Source organism: Cygnus olor, chromosome 26 (assembly GCF_009769625.2).
Source record: "Cygnus olor isolate bCygOlo1 chromosome 26, bCygOlo1.pri.v2, whole genome shotgun sequence".
In the NCBI taxonomy this organism is placed as follows: Eukaryota; Metazoa; Chordata; class Aves; order Anseriformes; family Anatidae; genus Cygnus; species Cygnus olor.
Window position 1 is genome coordinate 4741550 of NC_049194.1, and position 20813 is coordinate 4762362.

Sequence of the window (20813 nt, forward strand, 5' to 3'; positions counted from 1 at the left end):
GTTTCAAGCACGGGCTTCTCGCAGCCTGAGCTGCTTCCAGCACGCCCGGGAGCTGCGGCATGGTGTGATGGAGGTGTCGGAGCCAGAGCTGCCCCATGGGAGATGCCGGGGGCAGGAGGGGAGCAGGGAGAGGAGGGCGAGCAGCACCAGCGGTGCTCAGCCCCCAGGCAGGCAGCCGGAGGGGGCAGCACCTCCATCACGCTGCTGGCTCTGACAGCACACGTACAAACCGCACACGTACGAACTGCAGGCACCCGACGGTCCCTCCTGAGCAGACCAGAGGCTTTTCAGGACCCTGTGCCCAGAGGTGAGATGCAAGCTGCCAGGGTGCTTCGTGTTCCCCTTCCCTGGGCTCTCACGCCTCGCAGCGCAGCCACAGAACCAAGCAAAAATCGCGACGCGTTTTATCGTTACCTGGTTTAGTCCTGGCATCCCTGTGTCTCTTCCAAACGTGGAGTATGAGGCTCTTTCGCTGCTCTTCCCTACAGGGGAAGAAAAAACACAAGAAATGTTTGGTGTCCGAGGGAAGCGGGGGTTCCGCACACATGCTCTCCTGCCAAGGCGCAAAGCCCGTTCCCGTAAGGCAGCTTCCTGCCCCTGCCTGCAGGGGCACCTGCAGCAGGCAGCAGCTTGCTGCTGGCACAGGAGCTCTTCCAAGTTCATGAGCAGTGGGGCTCGCTCGGTCCCTAAACAGCAAAACCCCAAACCGGCTGCAATGCAGGGAAGTGCTTGTGGCCATGGAAACTGGCAGTTTCAGACCAGAGCAAAACAAAAAACAAAAAACAAAAAAAACCCTCCAGACACATTAAAAAAAGCCATCCGAATTTGGCAGAGGCAGGGGCAGAGCAAACCCGAAGCCAGGCGCGACCGACCAGACTGCGTGCACTTCCCATACAATAGGAAGCACTATCTCAGCAGAACTGAGCTCCTGCTCCTCACGGATTATCTCCTTCCCCTTTCTTGGTGGATATTCAACTTTCCCAAAAACCACGCGGCTCTACAGAGCAGGCATTGAACAGAAAAGCGTCCCCTTCCTCCTCAAGCCCCTGGGTTCAGTCCTGTGAGCAGGATCAGCCCCGCTGCCAGCCAGGCCCACGCGCCCCAGCACCCTGAGCACCCCGCGGCGGCTCCTGCCAGCGCTCAACCTCACCCTGCCCACGCGCTGCTGAGAATAGTGCTTTCGAGGGGGAAAAAAAAATAAAAATAAAAAAATAAAAAGAAACCCAAGAGGCATGGTGAAATGTTTCCATTCTGAAACATCCTTGCAGCCCCTTCCCTCGCAGCCACCTCCCTGGAGCATGCCGCGGCCCCGGCAGGCAGCACCCAGGGGTGCCGGGGCAGTGCTGCAGCCCGGGGCGGGTGGGATGGGGGCGAGGGGGGACCCCTGGCTGGGAGAAGAGGCAATGCCTTTGTACTGCATCCTGACAGCCAGCTTTGGGGTTTTCCCCCATGTGAAGCAAAACAAGACGTTTTTGTAGTGGGGAGCAGGCACTTTTTCACTAAAAAAAAAAAAAGAAAACTGGACTTAAAATACTTAAGATACACAAGGAGTTTTCCCCTGCTGTTAATTATAGCCTCTTAACGGTGCTGGGGAACAGGGTGATGGACAGGAGATGACCTTTAGAAAGGCTTTGGCCAGGGGCAGGACATCCCTGTCCCAGTGCAGGGGAATGTGCAGGGATGAAGCCAGGTGGTGACGGGCTCCATGAGCCCCCTGCGAAACCCCTTCCCCGATTGGGGTGATTGCATCCTGCCCCTGGGCTGGCTTAGCAAGCAAAAATGGCAGGGGGAGGATTTTGCCAATCTGCTTACCCTAAAGCCTGCTAAGATGCAGGGTAATGCAGTGGGGCTGCAGAGGGGCCGGCAGGCAGCTACAAGCGCCATGAAGAGGTTTGGGGGAACGGCTGAAAGATGTGGGGGAAGAAAACTTCCCCAAACCAGCCCCAGTGAAACAGGCAGAGAGGTGGGACCGGAGAGGAGGCTGCTTGGTTTTGCAGCCGCTGGCACTGACTTAGTTTGGGGCCTTGAACTCAACCCCAAATTTCTGAGCGGGTCCCTCCTCTGAGGCAGCTGAACCCGAGAGCCCCAGGAGGGACCGGGCAGCTCCGGCCCCGCCGTTCGGCATCGCTCCTCCCCGTGCTGGCATCCTGACGGCCAGGCCCCGCCGCTGTTTCGTTTCAGAGGCTTAAACGTTAAGTAAACTAAGGTCAAAATGTCAGAGGACAGATCTCTTAAATGACCTAATTTTTAAAAGCGCTTAGCGGCTATATTTGCCGCAGCGCCAGCGGCGTTACACAAATAACTCAACAAGTTGTGTCATCAGGGAGACGGCGATCACTCCTAAACCAGAGGAAAACCAGGGTAATTCCACAATGGTTTAGCTGTTAAGCAACCGCAAGCCCTCTCTTCTGCAAACACATCGCTGCTTCCACGCGCTGTAAGCCAGGGGCAGAGCACCTCGTCCGCCACCAGCCGCCCTGACGGTCTCCAACGCCGCGCTGAAAGGCACGCGAACAGAAATTCGACGACTGCAGCCCGGCGTAAAGTCTGCCCGATCTTTCTCAAAAACCTGCTACTTTCATCTGACGTGATTCATGGCAGGAACAAAGCGCGCCTGGTCCCACCGATCCGCGGCACCCTTTGATCGGCAGCGCTCTGCAGGACGGGAGCAGCCTCAGAGCGAGCAGGGAGCGCGGCCCCGGTGCCTGCGCGCGCTCTGTTCCGTAATGACATAGAAAAAGGAAAAAAGCAGCAAAAATCTCAGCAGCAGAAGTTTTAAATTCAGTTGTCTAGGAAAACAAGGCGGGAGGAGGAAGGCTGGAAGGATGGCAAACTTTTCTGGATCGTAACAAATACCGAGCTTATTGAAAAAAAGAGCAGGCAAAGCTGAAGTTGGCAGGAGGAGGTGCTGTTTCTGGTGCCGGGGAGATGGCCGGCAGCACAAGCAGCACACCAGGCTGCTCCAGGACTTGGCACAGCCCAAAAAACAGAGCCAAACCCCAGCAGAGCAGCATGGACCACGATGGAAGCAGCTCTCGGTAGAGCAAATGCCAGGAATCTCCCTAAACACCACCTCCAAATTACTGAAATCCTACAGGATGAGAAGGCAGGCAGATATCAAGCGAACTTTGGAAAAAAATCAGGATACCAAGAATAAAAGCCTTTGAATGAGGAATTGGATTCCAAGGGAATCACGTCCTTTGGATTTGCCCCTGCAGCTTTTAGCACGCAAAGGAGAAGCACTGCGGAGAGCACCTTAAAAACGAGGTGCACCCAGAAACTGGCTGGGAACATTTCATATTTATGGCGTTCACCGGTTTGCTTCGCTGCGAGCCCTGCCATCCACCCCCCTTTGCCAAGCCCTTCCCTTGCCTTCAACCCTGCTCAGCAAGTGCTTTCCCAATCCCTCCCCTCTCCCCGGCGTGTCCTCTCTTGCAGGATCCCGCAGCGCCGGCGCTCAGCCAAAGCCCTCCCCAGGGCTGCACCCAGGACTCCTGTTCTCCCCTCCCAAACGCAGGCTTGCTCCCGGAGCGAGGCGAAACAACAGGATAAAAATTCCTCTTTCTCGAGGCGAGCCGTGAGCTCCGGGAGGAGCAGGGTCTGGCCTCGCTGCCCCGCGTCCCGCAGCCCTTTCCGCCCCCGGGGCTGAGCGCAGGCATCTCCCCTCCAACACAAGCCGGGCAGTGCTTTCAAGCAAACCTGCGGTTTTGCCGTTTCTCTCCCCGAGACAAGCCCCGCTGGCAGATGCGCACAAGAAAAGGCGATCCACGTTGCCTACAGGTTCTGCCAGCGCCTGCCGGGAGGACGCAGGTGCCTCGCCGCCGCGCGGCCCCTTCCAGCCCGCGGGGAGTTCACACGGGCGCCCTCGCATCACCCCAGCCCCGGCTCCCACCCACAGCGCGCCTCTCCCAGCCCCGCTAATTCCATCAGGATTACGTCCTGGGGAGAAAGGGGAGGAAAAACACAGCCAGCCATTAAGAGGGAGGGGGGAAATAGATTGGGAAAAACAAAAAACAAAAAAAACAGGAGCGGCGACAAGCCCCCTGTCCGCAGGCAGATTAAAACCATTGTCCAGGAAGAACACAATCCACAACAGCTCACAATGCACACAAGATTAGAAACACTCCTCTGAAAAGAAGCTAATTACTAGAAATAATTACTAGAAAGAAATCTGTTATGGCTTATCAGTTTCCCTGCTGTTTAAGCAATCCCCCCCCCATCTCCCCCTGCTGAAGATGAATGGTAAAAGAGTGACTGACTTGGAAGATTGGTGAATTAAAACAGAAAACGCTCCTCGCTCTCTGTGACAAGCCAGTTCGTCACCGTGCCGCGTCCCGGCACCCCCCCTCGGGGCAGACAGGGATGGCCCCCATCCCCTCATGCCACCCAGGGCCACGGGGGTCCCCGTCCCACTGCGCACCCCCAGTGCTTGGACCTCGCCAGGACATCGTCACCCAGCCTTGGGGAGCGGCACCGAGGGGGCACGGGTTGGGAACTTGATGGAGGGGGCGATGGAGCACGCGGGTGTTGTTACTGCTCCCTGCTCATCGCGGTCACCGTCCCCTGCCTGGCGCCAGGGCAGGTTCTTGTTCATGGCACTAACAGCAGCTCCGTTCCAGGGCTTTTTATAAACTTAGCTCATCCAGTCCACTGCAACGCAGGCCAGTTTCCCACCCGGCCAGCCTTGCAGACATCCCTCTCGCTTTTTTCCCAGTGCTTTGCTGATTGGAAGCTGTGCCAGAGGGGGACCCTGCGCTTTGGAAAGCATCTGACTGGAGACAGCCCTCGTGCCATCCCCTTCCCAACGCGCACAAGCAGGGGCCCGGGCAGCCCTCGGAGCCCCGAGAGCAGCGGGAGCCAGCTCCTGGGTCCTGCTGGGGGAGCAGCCCCCCCGGTCTGTGCTCAGCGCCTCCCAGAGCCCAGCTCCCACCGTGCCGGGTGCCGTGCGCTCACCTAAAGACCGCCGGTGAGCCCCAAACGTCACATTTGGTGTCCCAGCTGAACGGAAAGGAAAGCAGCACTTCTCCTTTCAAAGGGTGCTCTGCGAACTCAAAACCAGTCCTGGGGGAGGCGTGCACTGCGTGGGGCATCTCTGCCATCTGCAGAGCCTCCCTGCGGGCCCAGCGCACCCGGGTGCCTGCAGCGCCCGTATCGCAGCCAGCAGCGCCCGTGCCTCCCGCCCCCCGGATCCATCGCCCACTGCAGAGAACCACATGTGCTCCGTCCTTCTGGGATCAAATCTCCCCAGCACTTTGCGCCGGAGCTTTGTGCCCCCTCCCCAGTGGGGGCTGTTGAAGCATTTTTCTCCCCACGGCTGCTCAGCCACGCTGCACGTGGAGGGGAGCCCTGGGCCAAAAGGCCGTGGTTTCCAACAAGGACAATGTTCCTCCGGAAATATTTCTGCTAGCGGTTTCTGATCCTCCCTGAAGAAATAGAGGTTGAGTGGGAAATGGATACAAACTCTTATTCTGGAGAAGGGTTTACGTGAGCGCATTTCATGCACCTTTTGCCCATCCGGTACCACCTGAGGTGTCTGTCCATGCTAATCTGCCCCTTCCATCTCCTTATGCTTTAAAATTCATCAGTCCCACTTGACTGCCCCGTTGGCATCACCTTTCCCAGCTTGTGCCCCCTGGGGGGAACCTTTTGGGAAACCAGGGAGTGACACACTGAAGTGACATCTCCAAAGCTCACACTTCCCGCCCACTTCGCTACTGCTATCATATGCAAAAGGATTTTTTTTCCTGCTCTCCTTTCTCTCATCTTCCATTTATGATTTTACCACTTGAAAAGTTTTCGGTTTGGCAAAGAGGAAGAGAAAACTCCACCTGTGGTCTTCCTCCAGCCTGTCATTCTCAGCACAAGAGCACGGAGGCTAAGCAAAACCGATTTATTTATTTTGGAACCTGCTCCAGGAGCCGGTGTTTTCTCCTTTAACCGCATTCAGTTTTAGGCACAAGAGAGACTTTGAAACGTCCGGAGGTCCCTGCCCCTCCTGTCTGCACTTTCCCGGCCCCCCCACCGCAGCTCCTGTCCTGGTGGTGGGGCTCTGGGTGCTGCGCCTGAGACCTCGCACGGGCAGCAGGAGGGCCGGGGGCAGCGCAGGGCGCTGGGTGCCACCGCTTTGGTGGCAGCTGCTGGAAGTCACCGCCGGGGCGGAGGCGGCTCCGGCTCCACGTGCTGGGGACCGGCTGGGTTCGCAGCCCCGTCGGGGAGTGCCGCGGTGCTTGCCAAGCACCGGGAGCCCTGGCTTTGAGAGGAAGCCAAACGCGTCTTCCCTGCACACATCAAAGGGGAAACCTCCGTGTTCCTCCCCGGGCAGCTCCTTCTCGGCTGGAAGCTCTCAAGGCTGCCTCTGCCCCCGGCATGGGATGGGCTGGGAGGGGCCCTCCCCCCGCGCACACCCCACAAAACCCTGCTGCATTACATCAAGGCTCCCCTGCCTTATTACGGAACGTCTCTCCTACTTTGCTTACATCCTCCTGGGGCAGAAAATGAGAAGGAACAACCACCCTCGCAGAGGGAGCCACTCGGAAACGCTCTTCCACCTTTGGAAGGCGAAGGACAATCGAACGTCCCGCCCCAGCAGCGAGGAGTTTAACAGGGGAGCGGGGCTAAGGATGAGCCCCGTGCCTCAGACACGGGCCAAGAGGAGGAAGCGCGCTGACAGCCACTTCCCAGTGCTGCCCCGCTCTTCTCTTCCCCTTTCTGACCAGCTCTGGAGGAGGAACCTCAGAGCGTGGTGGGGATTTTCTGCTTCAAACACAATTCCCTCTGCTAACCCCACCCTTGCAACCACGAGCGCTTGCTGGAGGGCTCGAGCCACCACTGCGTGGGCAAAGGTGGGGAGGACTAACCCCAAATCCTGGCCTAATGTCATTAGAGCTCTCTAAGACCTTCAAGATGGCTATTTTCTGCTCTTAATCTCTCTCCTTCCACCCCCAAGCTGGGAGAGGGAACCGGGTACATTGTGGCACGCATCCCAGTCCCGCAGGATCACGGTCCCTGGCACAGCGAGGCGTGCTGTCCCTTGTTTTGCCCGGCACAAGGAGCTGAGGAGCTGGATGAGGGATGGAGGAGCCCTGCAGAGGGCTCTGCCCGATCAGGACACAAAAAGAGCGCCCCCCGAACCCCAATGCCTCAAGGAAGGAGCACCCTGGCTCTCTGCCCACGGCAGCAAGGCTGGAAGGCAGAGCATCCCGCCACCACGAGCCTGTTGCAAGACCTTAAGCATGGGCTGCGTCTATTTCCCCCCCCGCATGCCTTTCCACCCCTGATTACCAGCTCCTTGAGAGCAAACTCAGCCCTTCCCGTGCCAGCGCAGCAGGCATCAATCTCTGTTATCGCCCTCGGGTGTTACAGCAGAACAGGAAAAAATAATCACGCACATAAAATCCAGAGGCTGCCGCGCACATCAGGCACTGATGAGACCCTCTGGCCAGCAGCCCCTTTAACCACAGCTCCGATAGCCCCTTCTGGAGCGGGTCCGATGGGGGAAGCAGGAGCGCTGGGCAGCGCAAACGCTCCTGGTAAGCACGTACCACTCCCCGTTAGATCGCCCCGGTTTAATCCCGCACCTACGGGGCAGCGGAAGGCACTTACCCACTAGTCCAGGTCCCAGGAATGGTGATGAAGATATGCTGTTGTGCGACGGCAGGTCCCTGTGCTCGCCGTAGTGGGGGCCTTCACCATAGCTCTGCTGAAGCAACACGGACATGATCAGCGGGTGCCTGGGGATGCTGAGCCGAACACGCAAGGCGTGCGTGGGTATCGACCTACACGTGTGCCCAACCTAACGCGGCGTGACGCTGCCTGGTGCTGCACGACCTGATGCCAGGGGGGAGGAAGGAAAAAGACCCGAGCTGCTACTGTATGGGCAGTCTCTGGAGAGACCAAAAACCCCAATCAGTCCCTAAGTCGCATCGGTGCACCGCACAAACTGGAGAGGCCAGGCTGTCGGGGCGCAGTGCCTCTCGCAGCAAGAAGGGTCAAAGTCAAAGGCAGCTCGCGAGCAGGGCACAGAAATGATCCCACCCTCACGGCAGGGAGCAGGCAGCGCAGCTGCAGCGTTTGGAGGGGACGTGGCACCAAGGCAGGGACACAGGGAGGCTTTGCCCCATGCTGGTGGCTCCTGAACAGTTTCTGCCTTTGCTCAGCAGCTCAGCACCCACCAGGTGAGAGGCACAGATCCCCAGAACCCCCCCGAGCCGGGGGGGCAGAGAGGGAGAGGAGGAGGTCTATAAAAATGAGAAATGATACAGCGCCTGCTCCGCCACTGACCTAAGGGAAGGGAATGGTGTCATTGCGAAAACGAATCACACAAACCCATTAAAACATGAGCATCTGTCAAAAAAACACCATTTCAATTAAGTTAATGTCTTTTCTCTCTTCCCCTCCTCAGGCCCCAATTCTGTGCTGTTGCAGCCTCGGCTGCTTCCCGACAAAATCCTCCCAGTTCTCTCCATCCTCAGCCCCATTCGGGGCCCTCCCCAACCCCCCTGCACTGAGCCCTCTTCTCCCCATGCCCAAACCCGAGCATGGGGAGAGGGAAGACCGCAGGCTCCGGGTCTGGGCGAGGTTTTTGCCTTCTCCAGGGGCACCTCAAAGCAGCAAAGCCTGCGGGGATGAGGTTGGGGCCCCTCTGCCCGCGGTGCCCCCTCTGGTAACAGAAACAACACTGAAAACGAGGCAAAAAAAGCTGTTCCAGGGTTAGAGCCAACCTGGGCACAATGCGCGCACTGAGAGGCCATCGCAAAGCCCCCGTTTATTTTCATTTGAGCTCGGTGTTTGTGCTTTATCCTTACCCTTCCTTGGTCAAATGTGGAGCTGTTTTGATCTCCCGTTCCCCAGGAACCTGATCCCGGTCTTTCATCCAAACCTACCGAAAAACAGGAAGAACAAAGGTTACTCTTGCTTTATCAGCAAAGCCTCAAAGGTGTTCTCGCAAAATTAACTCTTCCTTCTACAAACAAAACAATATTTTCATTAATAAACCACTTCCACTTGGCGTGACCGATCCTCCCCTCTCCATCCCCACCTTCCCACTTCAGCTGGGAGTTCAAAGCCGATCCCACCGCAGCCTGGAAAGGCTTCAAAACACGGGGCAGTGGGAAGAGGAGAAACGAGTATTTTACCTCCGCGTTACCCCGCGGTGCCGAGCAGCCTGCTCTCGCCGAAGCCTGATGTTTAAGAGGGCTGCAAATTAAGAACCGATCGCGCCCATCCCGGTGCTCCAGTGGGACCCGATTTTTGCTTGTGAGCAGCGTGCAAACAGACTTGCCCACTGCTGGATCATGGGCTAAAAAACTCTGTTCTCCATCAAAAGGGCACACAAGCCTGAAAGAGCCTCGGATGTGACGTGCTGGGGCACACCACTACCTGGGGCTCACGCTTGTTCAAGGCTATTTTTGATGTAAGCCCCGTGCTCCTGCAGAGGAAGGTGCGTGGACGCTGCGGCTCTGATCAGAGCCTGCTCCCACCCGGGTAATTTTTAGCCCTCCGAAGCGTGTCCCGTGCAAAGGTGACTCAGCCCAGGATGGCAGCGACCCAACGGGAGGGGTTTTGCAACGTGCCTGCTCGCAGGCTGCGGTAGGAAACCGTCTCCTTTCATCGCCTGCCAGGTCCGCCCAGGCTGTGCCTCTTGGGCAACCAGCACACGAGGTGCCCGAGGGAGGTGGCCGGCGTCCACCGGGACAGAATCGCCCGGGGAGCCGCAGCAGCCGAGCTCCGTGGTTAAATCGGGCACTGCGACTGCACGGAGGAAACTTCTCCTGGCAGACGAGGCTGGAGCCCTGGCCCGGCCGAGCAGTGGGATGTCCAACTCAGCGTGCAGTGGATGTGAGCTAGCACCCAGGGCTCACGGCTGAGGCATCACAAAGCCAGAGCGGACAGGATCCTGCACCCACGGGTGCCACGAGAGACCGGCACGAGGCAGAGGCCGTGCCTCCTCCACCTGCTTTCATCCTGGTGGGCCAGAGCTGGGTCGGCTGCGGGGCTGCTGGGGAGAGCCACCGAGCCCACAAGAGGGTTGGAGCCGCCTCTGCCTTGAAACTGTGCATGGAGCCCGTCCCCATCCCCGAAGGCGGGGACTCCGTGGGCTCCCCCTGCCCCGGCCAGCTCCGTCAGGGTGCCAGCAGCCCGGGTGCCAGCAGGATTTACGGGATGTTGAGCTCCAAACAGAGCGGCCCCGACAGGAGGAACTGGGGGAGCAGCGAGGGCTGGGCAGTTTCAGGGCGCACTCTGCCCGCATTTTAGCAAAGCTGATTATTATGGCAAACACGCCACTTATTTGTCTCCTCCGCTCCCCTTACTGTTCATTTAACCAGAAACTTCTTTCAAATTACATCCTTCTATTTCTGTGCCTTTGTGTTAATCATTTCCCCAGAGAATTGGTGTTTAATTGCTGTCTAATTTGCATAATTATGCATATTAATCTCTACACCTAATGAATATTCATAATTCTCATTTAGATTTTGTTTTCTAATCAAAAATTTCCAATGTGATTACTGTGCAGAGCAGGGATAAGCCTCTAATAATACCTTGGATACTAGGGAGAATTACTGCCAATTCTCCCACCTCCTACTTCCTAGAATAAACTTTTGCTTTGCTAATGTGTTTTTCTAAAGCAATTCATCTGCATACCCCGCAAACACCAGTGGAGATCGGGAGGCAGAAAGGCTCCTTCCATTCACTTTGCTTTCCCCGGTACTTTTTGAGCATCCCGGCAGTCGGGGTGACGATGCAAGCAGTAGCCGCAGCCTCAGCCACCCCTGGCAAAAACTCAGCCCCTCGTGCTGGAAGGACGAGGACGGTGGCATGCCCCAGTGGCTGCAGCCAGCGAGACCCCCCCGGCCCTTCTCCAGCCCCCCTGAACCAAGAGCAGCTGCCCCAGGGGGGGATGCTCAATGGGGCAGCCTCCTGGGGGGGGCTCTGGTGCCTGGAAGCCCACGATGATTTTTTGCCAAAATCCCTAATAATAATCATAATGAAAAAATAAAAAAAAATCAAAATTCACTGCCAGGCTCGCCCAGGGAAGGAGGGAGGAGGCAGAGGCTCAGTACAGGGGGGAGCACCAAAGGGCCCGCTTGGTGCCTGAAGGCTCCAAGAGGCTCCGGTGCCGTGAGCTGGCCGCCAGCCCCAGACAAAGCCCGGGGGGAGCCGAAAGGGCCCTTGTGCCTCCAGGCACCCACAGGGCTGCGGTGAGCTGAGGCTATCGCTCTCCCAGCCGGCCAGCAAAGCCAGCAGCACGCAGCCCAGCAGTAGGCACAGAGACAAAACGGGCTCGGGAGCCTCCAAACGCGCCCGTGCCGGCACACCGTGCGGCGGGGCCAGCCTGAGGACCAAAGCCTTTCCAAACAGCTCGAAAAAAGTCTCACATCCTCCCAAGCTATAGCAACCGGGGCGAAAGGTGCCTGCACAATGTCCCATTTTCAGCCTGGAGCTGTTCTAAGAATTCAGGCGTTTCTGGGATGAAGCCAGGACAAAAAAACCACCCTGCCCACCTTACGTTTCTGGCAACCGTCCCAATGTAGTGCCGACCTGCTCTCCCCACCCTTTGTATCAGACCTACAACTCGGCAGCAAATGCCCTCTGCCAAACCCGTGAAAACCCAAAGGCTGGCCAAAAGCAGGTGCTTCTGGAAAACCACCCACCCGAGGCTCAGCCCACACCCTGCAAGGCTGCGAAGCTGCTGCCACCACCACCCACGGCCACGCTTCCCCCAGCCTGTGACGCTCACCCATCGCTCCCGGTGCTCCAGAGCCCTCCCCACAGCACCAAGCAGCTGGGCTGGACCCAAAGAAGAGGAGGAGGAAGGGGAAGGAGCAGGAAATGGAGACGTCCGGGCTGAGAAGGGCCCAGGGCGGCGTTTGGGACAGGCTGCAGCAGCTCCAGCACATCCCCAGGTGCTCGCCCAAGGGTGTGCAAGCCTCTCACCAGGACCCCTTGGTCACAGCGGCCCAGGGGGAGAGGCCACACGCCTTGTCCCCATCCCGATGGAGACTGGGAGTGCTTTGGGCACTGCCGATGAGTTTCCTGCCTGCGGACACTGCTCACGTGCTGCAGGGAGAGCTGTCGGGCTCCCCCAGCTCTGTGAGCACACCAAGCCTCCAAAAGTCACACCCGAACCCCTCGAGGGGGACTCCAAAAAATCCCCCCTGGCTCAGGGACCTGCCTGCAGGACAAGGCTGTCACCTCCTGCGCTCCCTACCTGAGCATCCCCGCAACGGGACGGGGACCTGCGGGCACCTCCCTCCCTCCCCAGCCCTGCCTCGTCCCCAGAGCAGGTTTCCTGCACACGAACGTGCACAAGGTCCTGGGCAAGAAATAAAGCCAAGGCCCCAGCTGAGACCGTATCAAGCTCGCGTGGCAGGGAGCAGCACTGCTTTTGCACCAGCAAGTGAAATCCTGGCATATCCCAGCTTTTGAGCTTTGCAGCGCTGAAAATGCTCTCCCAGCGCAGGGCACGCGCGCAGTTTCTGCAGACACCCACATGTGCACGCAGCTGGCTGGGGCCAACTTTATTTTAAAATAAAACCCTTTTCCAACTAACCAAGTTAAGGCACACTTTCCAATTCAGAAAAGACAAAAATAGGAGCTACCTCCTCTCTCCATTAATACAGTTATTAAAAAACGTACAGATTAATTGTGCATTTTAATAACCCTGATCATGAATATTCATAATGCATTCCTTGCTCATGTTCTAATTAAAATGTACTAATAGAATAAGATGTAGCTGTCAGACAGTCATTTTTTTTTCTTACGATTTCTGTGCCGCAGCTAAGAAGAGCTGATAGACAAGAACTGCTCTAAGCTCTCAGCACGGATAAAAATAACTTGCCCAAATAGCCCGAGTAAAAGCCCTCCGTGCGCCACGAGGCCCTGCATGCCCTCACCACCCTAGCACACCCTCCAAGGACACATTCAAACCACGGGGGCTTTCAGTTATGAGTGAGAGGAATGGTGAATTTAGCAGTGCATTTACTACCCCAACTTTGCATGCTACAAAGCATCCCCCTGCCTTCTGCATCCCTTTCCGAAGGCGAGCAGGGTGCTGGTGTGTTTGCTCCGAGACGCCTGTCCCACCCCACACGAGCTCTCCAGGCCCCGGGAGCAGCTCCCCACGCAGGAGGGAACCTGCAGCTCTGAAACCAGCAAACTGGTTAAGGAGGGCGTGTGGTTTTCTGCCCCGTTCCCACATCCCAGCAGCAGCCACATGCGCTCCTTCCCACCCCGTTCTCTGCAGGCTGCTCCAGCCCCCGTGCCCGGGATGCCTGGAGCTGAAAATGCCATACAGAGATGCTGGCTCTGGCTTCAGTCAATAACCAAAGCCCTGGATGCTACCTGGGAAGGTGTCTGGTCCCTTGAGCCATCAGAGAGCCCCATGGCTTCAGGAGGGGCGCTTCTCGGAGCTTTCAACTCCTCGATCCCAGCACAGCTCTGGGATGCAGCTGGCAGGGAGCAGGGTTGGGTGTTGGATGTCTCCACCATCCAGCCACTGCAGGTCCTTCAACAGGAGCTCAATCCCCAGTAATCCCTTTGCAAGCAAAACCCACAGGGCAGGCAGTGCTCCTCTGGACCCAGGGGACACGCAGGAACACACGGAGTGGGACATCTTGCCCCCAAGACTGCTCAGTCACCATTTGTGCACCAAGACCAAGGGCTTGCTCTTAAACCCTGCACCAAAGTACACCTGGAGGAGCAGACGTAAAGCTGCAAAGCTGTGGTCCAGTACGTTCAAATGCCTTGTAGATGCCTCGCTTTTGGCCTCAGAAGAAGGCAGTGGTAGCCCCGCGCTGGGGGACATTGGTGGGGACATCACCGGGGGATGCTGCACGGCTCAGGCTGCAGCTGAGCCGGGCTGAGCGCTTCCCTCCCCCTGATGCCTCCACCCTGCCCGGCACAATCTGTCAGCATCAAAGCGCCCTCCTTAATCTGATTCCCATCAAAATACCCTTTATTATTATTATTATTTTTAATAAATCTATTAGAAATATTAAGGCCAAGCCCCTGCTCTGGGAGCAGTCGCAGCCCTGGCTTTGCTGGCGGACAGCAATGCCCAAGCACGAGCGAGGTGGCTCTGGTGGCCCTCGTCGCAGCAGGACGGGAATACAGAGCTGGGAATAAAAACCCCACAAGCAAAAAGCCCACCAGGGCCATGCCCGTGAATACACCGGGCAGCACAGAGGGTGCCCACACGACGCCCAGTGCCTGCCTCCGCTGGAGGTGGGATGCTGCGGTGACAGCCACCGGTGCCACCGTAATTTGATTTGAAAGAGAGGTGACAGAAGGCTGCTTGATAAACACTTCCAAATTAAGCGGCTTTGTGTCCTAATCGCTCTGGCGATCAGCCTCACAGCAAAATCTCCGCTAAAAGGGATTTGAAATCAATAAAATTAGTCGACTAGTAATTAGCTTTAGTCCCAGTCAAACCAGCAAACTTGTTTTTCCTGGCGAGGGTTCGCTCCCTGGGCCCATGCGCTGCTGTCCGGCAAGAAACAACGGCACCAACGCATCCCAACACCGAGGCATCCTCAGGGAAAGCCCCCCCGGCCACCGGCATGGCCTCACCAAGGGGAAAACCGGGGTGTTTCGGAGCGGCTGCCTGTTTATTTACCAGCCCTGTCCGCCCCCGAATAGGAAAAAACAGATTTGAATGGGAGGCAGTCGCCGGCTGTTTACAGGACGTTGATTGTGGACGGGACTATACAATTTGTTCACTTCCTTTTCCCGGCGCAGGACAAAACAATTCCACCCCCCCAACCCCCACGCAAAAAAAAAAAAAAAAAAAAAGGAAAAAAAAAGCAAGAGCAAGCAGGGCTGAACACCTGGAGGGTAGCTCGGGATGCTCAGCACTGCCAGCCGAAGGCAGGGAGGGCTCCGTGCTGCTGCTGCCAGGGAAGGAAGCGAGTACTTTGGTGGGCCCTCCGGATCAGGCCCCCCAAGGAGGGATGGACCCTGCCAGCGCACTGAACGAGGTCACCTCGGAGCCTGCCATAGCAGAACCCTACAGGTTTATGGGGCAGACCCTTTCCCATTTATCTTTGTGCCGATGAAAGCACGAGGAACTCAAAACCTAGGCACACGCAGCCATGCCGCACAAGCGCCCGCACCCCGACCCTGAGGGGGACGCCTGCTGCTGGCTCCCCCTCCCCAAACGGGGATAATTTTGACTTAAAAAAAAAAAAAGCTGATTCCACCACTTCCGTGATCATTAATTCCTCCGCTTTGCATCTGCTCTGGCATGTCCTGTGTCGTGTTCTGGTTCAGCAGTTGCTGCATGGTCCATACTCAGAGTGGGATTTTAGGAAATATTTGGGGCTGGGAAAAAATGGTAGAGGTACCCCAAAGAGAGCAAGGAAAAATGATCCATTCCCCATTGGCTTCGGGCAAGGGATGAGTATGGAGACAAAGCAGGAAAGAGAAATTAAATCTACAGATAAAACAAAGCCAGAAAGGGGGAAAAAAAGCCAAGGAGGTATTTTGTACTCACAGGCTTTCGGAAGATGGTCTGGGAGATGATGCCTGTGGCATTTCCAAACAGAGCTGCATTTGCAGCCCCTGCTGTGGGTTAGGGAAGTGCTTAGCCTGGATTTCTGAGCCCAGGGGTGGCTGCAAGAGCTCTTGCAGGACAGGGCAGGCTCCACGGCAGCCCCCAGGCCAGCACCAGGGGCCAGGGCGATGTCCCAGGAAGGAGCAGAGAAAACCAGCAGGCACCGCACCCAGCACAGGGGTAAGGGGTACCTGGTGCGGAGAGCAGGGACAGGGCCCCCGTCCCCACTGGTAATGGGGATCAAGGCGAGAGCTTGCCCCCTCCAAGTCATAATTAACAAAATAAATCACCTGGACCAGCCCCATCGAGGCCGTGCAAAACAACGGCGCGATGTGCAGGTGGTGGGAAAACGCTGCACTGTGGCCCTTCTCCTCAGGGGAGAGGCCAAGCTGGATGGGTTCATTAAGTTAATGACAGCCAACGAGGCGAGGCCAAGGTAGCAAGGCCAGCGGGCCTCCCGAGCACAGCCAAGCAGCCCGCTCCTCCAGCAGAAAGGCACGAAGGCACGAAGGCCTACCTCCCAGCCCCGAGTAAGGCCAGCAAGATGCCACGGGGAGAAAGAAAACAAACCTGTGACGACAACCAGAGGGAAGAAAATAAACTTTAAAGCTCAAAACACTTCCACCAGCTGTGAAAACAAAGGCACAGCAATGACCAAACAAGAGCACAAAGGAGCAGCATGAAAATGGGACAGATGATAACGGGGCTGGGCCAGGCAGTGCCTTCAGCAGGTCGGCAGCACATGGGCCGGTCCCGCTCGTGTCCCTCGTCCCCAGCCTCCCCGGGAGGTCCTACCTATGCCCCTCGCCCCCAGCCTCCCCCTGTGCCCACCGCCCCATTCTTGCTTTGCAAGGAGCAGGATGCCAAGCGGGGACACGTCCAAGAACAATGTTGGTTTAAGGCGGGCTGATAACAAACGTCAGAATTAGCCTGGCTTTGTTAGCACCTTGGATTACGGCGTAATTCAGAGGAACAGCTCTGCTACCCGTGGATGGAGAGGCCCAAAAAGCGAGGCGACAGCTTCCAGGCAGCTGCTGGCAGCTCCGAGGGCACCAGAGGCCGGGGGCGGCGCAGGGCCGACCCCGCAGGCCCTGCTTCCAGCATTAGCCCCCGAGGGGCACAGTACAGGTCCCCCCCTCCTGTCCTCCCCACACGTTTTTGTTGAGGACCCCTGGGAACATGCCCCAAAGCCGTGCTCCCAGCAGGGCTTTGGAAAACCAGTGGGAGGGAGCACGGCGCTGGCCATTGGCCTCGCTGCCCCTTCGCCTTCCCCGCAGTCTGCTCCCAGGCATGCAAACTTGAAAAAGCTTAATAGTATTAAATACAGAAACCCAAGGAAGTACGAGGAGTCCTTGGCCTACACACTGGACTCGTGCCACTCCAAATTCCCATCTCAAAGCCCATCTGAGACCTCCGAGGGCTTCTTGGGAGCAGCAAGCCCACAAGGCAACTTAAACACGAGGACAGCCCCGCAGAGAACTTCTCTTCATGTCCTGCATCACATACGTCCGACAACATCAACATGTCTGCTACCACAAAACAACTTAAATCCAGCAGATAGAGGCTTATCCGTGAAGCAAGGGGTTATATCCCATTAAACAGAAAGCTTTGGGGAGAGAGGAGCGAGCGTAAATCCACATCCTGTTTTTTCCAGCTCATTTGTTTTACCACAAAGTTGCACACTCATGAAAGATGCAGACACTCGACACTAACGCACGCATTGTTGTCCGAAGAAAGAATTCATTTTGCTGAGCGCGCACAGCAGCCCGATGCCAGCAGGGAATGAAATACGATGGCTGCGTGTCCCCCGGGACGACATGCACTGACCTTTCGGATTTTGCAGACAATCGTGTGCTTTGCATATACATACAGATGCTTGCACACCCAGACTATTTTGGTTAAAAGCATTTACCTCTATTTCCGCTGCAATTTGCATCTTTCCAAGTATTGTTTAATTTGCAACGTAAAATAAAATGAGGGCGTCAGAAATGCAATGGGGGCGCTGTCCTTTTGCAGGGGAATTTAAATCTTTTCCCGCTGGGTCTCCGTTGCTCCCAGAGCAGGAAAATAGGAGCCAGAAGCCCATTTACTTCCACCTGACCGTCAAAAATGTCGCAAGAGAGATGTTTCAGATCAAAGGAGAAGGCTTTCCTCAGCGATTTCCCTGGGACACGTCCCGAGAGTGGCAACAGCACCGCGTACGTGAGCGCTCCCAGCCTACCATCGCTGCCACAAGCAGGCAGGGAGGCCAGAGGTGGTTAAAAATTAGACAAATTTCAGGCCGTTTCCAAATAATGGGGAAATGATGTGGGGAAACAGCCAAACACCCACAATCTCGGTGGCCTCGGTAGTTTATCTGGGAGCCTTCTCTTCGAGGGAAGAGGGCCGGCAGTTAACACCATGTGGCTAACAGCCCAGCGGCGTGCCCTGCGAAATCCCCTGGAGCAAGAGAAAAAAACAGATCACGTCTGCCCAGGGAGCACGAGCACGTGTGGGCGGGAGGAAGGCAAAGGGGAGGCACGGCCGAGGCCATTTGCTCTGCCCTAGAGGCCGGGGCTGCAATCCCGCGGGGCGCTGGGCAGCCCCGCTCCCCGGCACAGGATGCCCCGGACCGCACAGGATACTGGCGTGGGGCTGGTGAGGAGAGCTAACGTGTTAGCCGAGCCGATGATTCAGCCCACAGGAAGGATCATCTAAGAAGAATTGTTCGACACAATGAGAAAAACTTTCCCAAACAAAGTGTTCTCAACACCACCTGCCTCCACCGCGGGGCCGAGGCAAGCCCCGAGCTCCAGCTTTTGTTTGCAAATAACTTCAAGACCGCGGTTGCCACAACAGAGGTTCGTCTGTTTTCCCCTTCTCCTTTTCCGAGGGGACATGGCTCAGTGTGGGGCTCACCCCCCAGACCGCCCCCAAAGCACGGCGCTGGGCAGCGCAGCAGTCGCGCACCCACTGCATTCGTCTGATGCCAAAACCCAAAAAAGTTCGGGTTGGAGGGCTGTAAGTGCAGGACTGTGACCCTCTGTGCCCAAACACCCACAGCAGGATCCCCAGAGCACACTCACACCCCAGCAGCGTACACGGCACGGGGTCTGGGGGATTAACCGCACGTGGAGCCCACGAGGGGTCCCTCTCAGGCACCGGTTCTTGCAGAATTCAGTCAACATGGCACAGCATGGTGAGATATTTACCTTAAGAACGGTTTAAGGACAGATGTGACCTATTTAGAGCTCTGCCAAATATTTCTGTAATTGAATATACCATCGATTATTTAAATTGCATTAAAAAGGGCTGTATTTGATCTACTTGCTACTAAGAAACACCATTTCCAAGAAGCACGACTTTTTTTTTTCCCTCTGTAACTATAAATACTTCAAGATGTTCACTTGTCCCTTCCCTTGCTAAGAATCCACATCTTTGCATAACCATGCTCCATGCCCCAAATTCCACTTCTGCCCCTAAAGCCAAGAGGACACGTCACAGGAAGAGCTTACCTGAAAAAAAAATCAGCTTTGTTTTCAGGGCGACACCGGCTTACGGAGCAGAGCCCATCAGGCGAGGTCTCATCCAGCCTCCTGTCCTCAGGGGAAACCAATGTTGGGCCATTGGTTTTGGCTGCCCATCAGCCTCAAGAGACTTTCTAAAGTCACCTCGGCCAGGGGACACGGAAAAGTTGCTCCAGCACCTCGTGCCCTGCTTCCCTCCATCCATGACACCCACGTCCAAGCAGCGTGTTATCCCAGACCCTCGAGGACAAATTGAGGCACTGCGATGGCGGCTTGTTTTAAACCTGCATCTGTCACGTGCCCACGCGCATGGGGACCAGCTCAAGGGATGGGACAGGACGGTGGCACTGCTCCCACCAGCTGCATCCCACTTAAACCAGCCGTGGAGGTACGGACGAGCCCACCGTGGCACCCGCGTGTGTCTGGGCTCCTCCTGCACCCGGCGGGTGGAGGACGTGCCCGTGCCACAAGGACGTCACCAAAGGAGCCAGGGAAGCCGTCCCTACTGCGCCTCCCCTCTGCAGGGCCCCGTTGCGGCCCCACGCTGCCGCTGCTCCCACCGAGCTCTCCTCTCGCTGGGCAGACGGTGCCGGGCCGGGGCGAGGTGCCAGCAGGTGGCACTCCTCGTGTGGCATGGCTCCTCGCGCTCCTGGGACCGACCAACGCTCCCCCCTCCTGCACGTGCATTTCACACCATTTCCTGGGTGCAACGCAAGCATCACTTAGTGATGGCCCCTAGGAGCCGGTGTGATCTCTCACGCTAACAGCAATACCCTGAAAATACCCCCCCTGCAGCTCCTCGGAAGCCCCGTGAGGCCCTCATGGTTTATTCTGACAGGTTTTATTCCGCAGGGTTTATTCTGACACCGCCACGGAGCGACATCTCATCCAGCTGCGCCTTTCTCTCGCCCTGCCCCGGACAGGCACCAACCCATTGCTCGGGTCGCACGCTGTCTCCCCCAGCCCCAAAAGCACCAGCCTGGCTTTGCATGACCCCCCGAGCCCTTTGGCGCTGCCCACAAACATCCCACTGTTAGAGGAACCATGGGCTGGAGACAAAAAGGGACCCATTAGATTATCTCGTCTCCCTCTCCTCTACATCATGTTCTGTGTTCTGGTGCTTTTGTCTAGACGAGCGGTAACACTTCTTATCAGGAACGCCGATACAACTGTCTAGCAAAATTCACCATTAGACATTTCTCTGGTGGTTTTCCTAAAGCTGCCTTTTAACTGCAAGAAGCTCAAGGGAATTATTTCCTCCATGAACAGCAGGAACTGCCCCGGTGCAGAAGTTCTGGGGTCCAAGGGGGGTGACACCGGGGGCTCCCGGTGGGCTGGGACACCACTGGCTGCGCAGGAGCCACTGCCCCACTGCTGCACTTGCAAATGCAACTTTGGAAATAATATATACATATAAAAATAGGGAGAAAACAAGCCACTCCTAACCTCAGCACGGAAAACCCTGCAAATATGAGTGACCACTGAAGGATCACATGCTGTCTCCGGCATGCAGAACCAAGCCACCTTCGGTTCCTCACTGCACCAGGCTCGAGAGATGGCTTGGGGCACGCAAGGCACTCGCTGCTTTGGAAAGGAAAAGATGCTTTGCCCCACATTTGTCTTGAGCAAGTTCTGGGGCTCACTGGACTTTCCAGGAGTTGCTGAACGCGTAAAACAGCAGGAAATCCAGTGAAAACCAGTTCCCCATTCAGAGCACAACGTGCCCCAGAAGCCCCCATGACAGGGCCAGGCCAGCA

General features: G+C 56.7%; 1 protein-coding gene across 17 annotated transcripts in view; it reads right to left on the minus strand.

Annotated features, from left to right (window-relative positions):
* Positions 1-20813, minus strand: part of TCF3 (transcription factor 3) — a 73756-nt gene that overhangs the window by 26686 nt on the left and 26257 nt on the right. For 9 of the 17 annotated variants that reach the window (XM_040537360.1, XM_040537358.1, XM_040537356.1 and 6 more), the window contains 3 exons: positions 8805-8878; positions 7603-7696; positions 415-482 (listed from right to left, as the gene is read on the minus strand). In XM_040537360.1, coding sequence (XP_040393294.1) covers positions 415-482; positions 7603-7696; positions 8805-8878 — 236 coding nt within the window. Of the gene's footprint in view, positions 1-414; positions 483-7602; positions 7700-8804; positions 8879-20813 lie in introns of all 17 variants that reach the window. The other 8 variants (XM_040537359.1, XM_040537361.1, XM_040537349.1 and 5 more) reach the window with 1 other exon arrangement.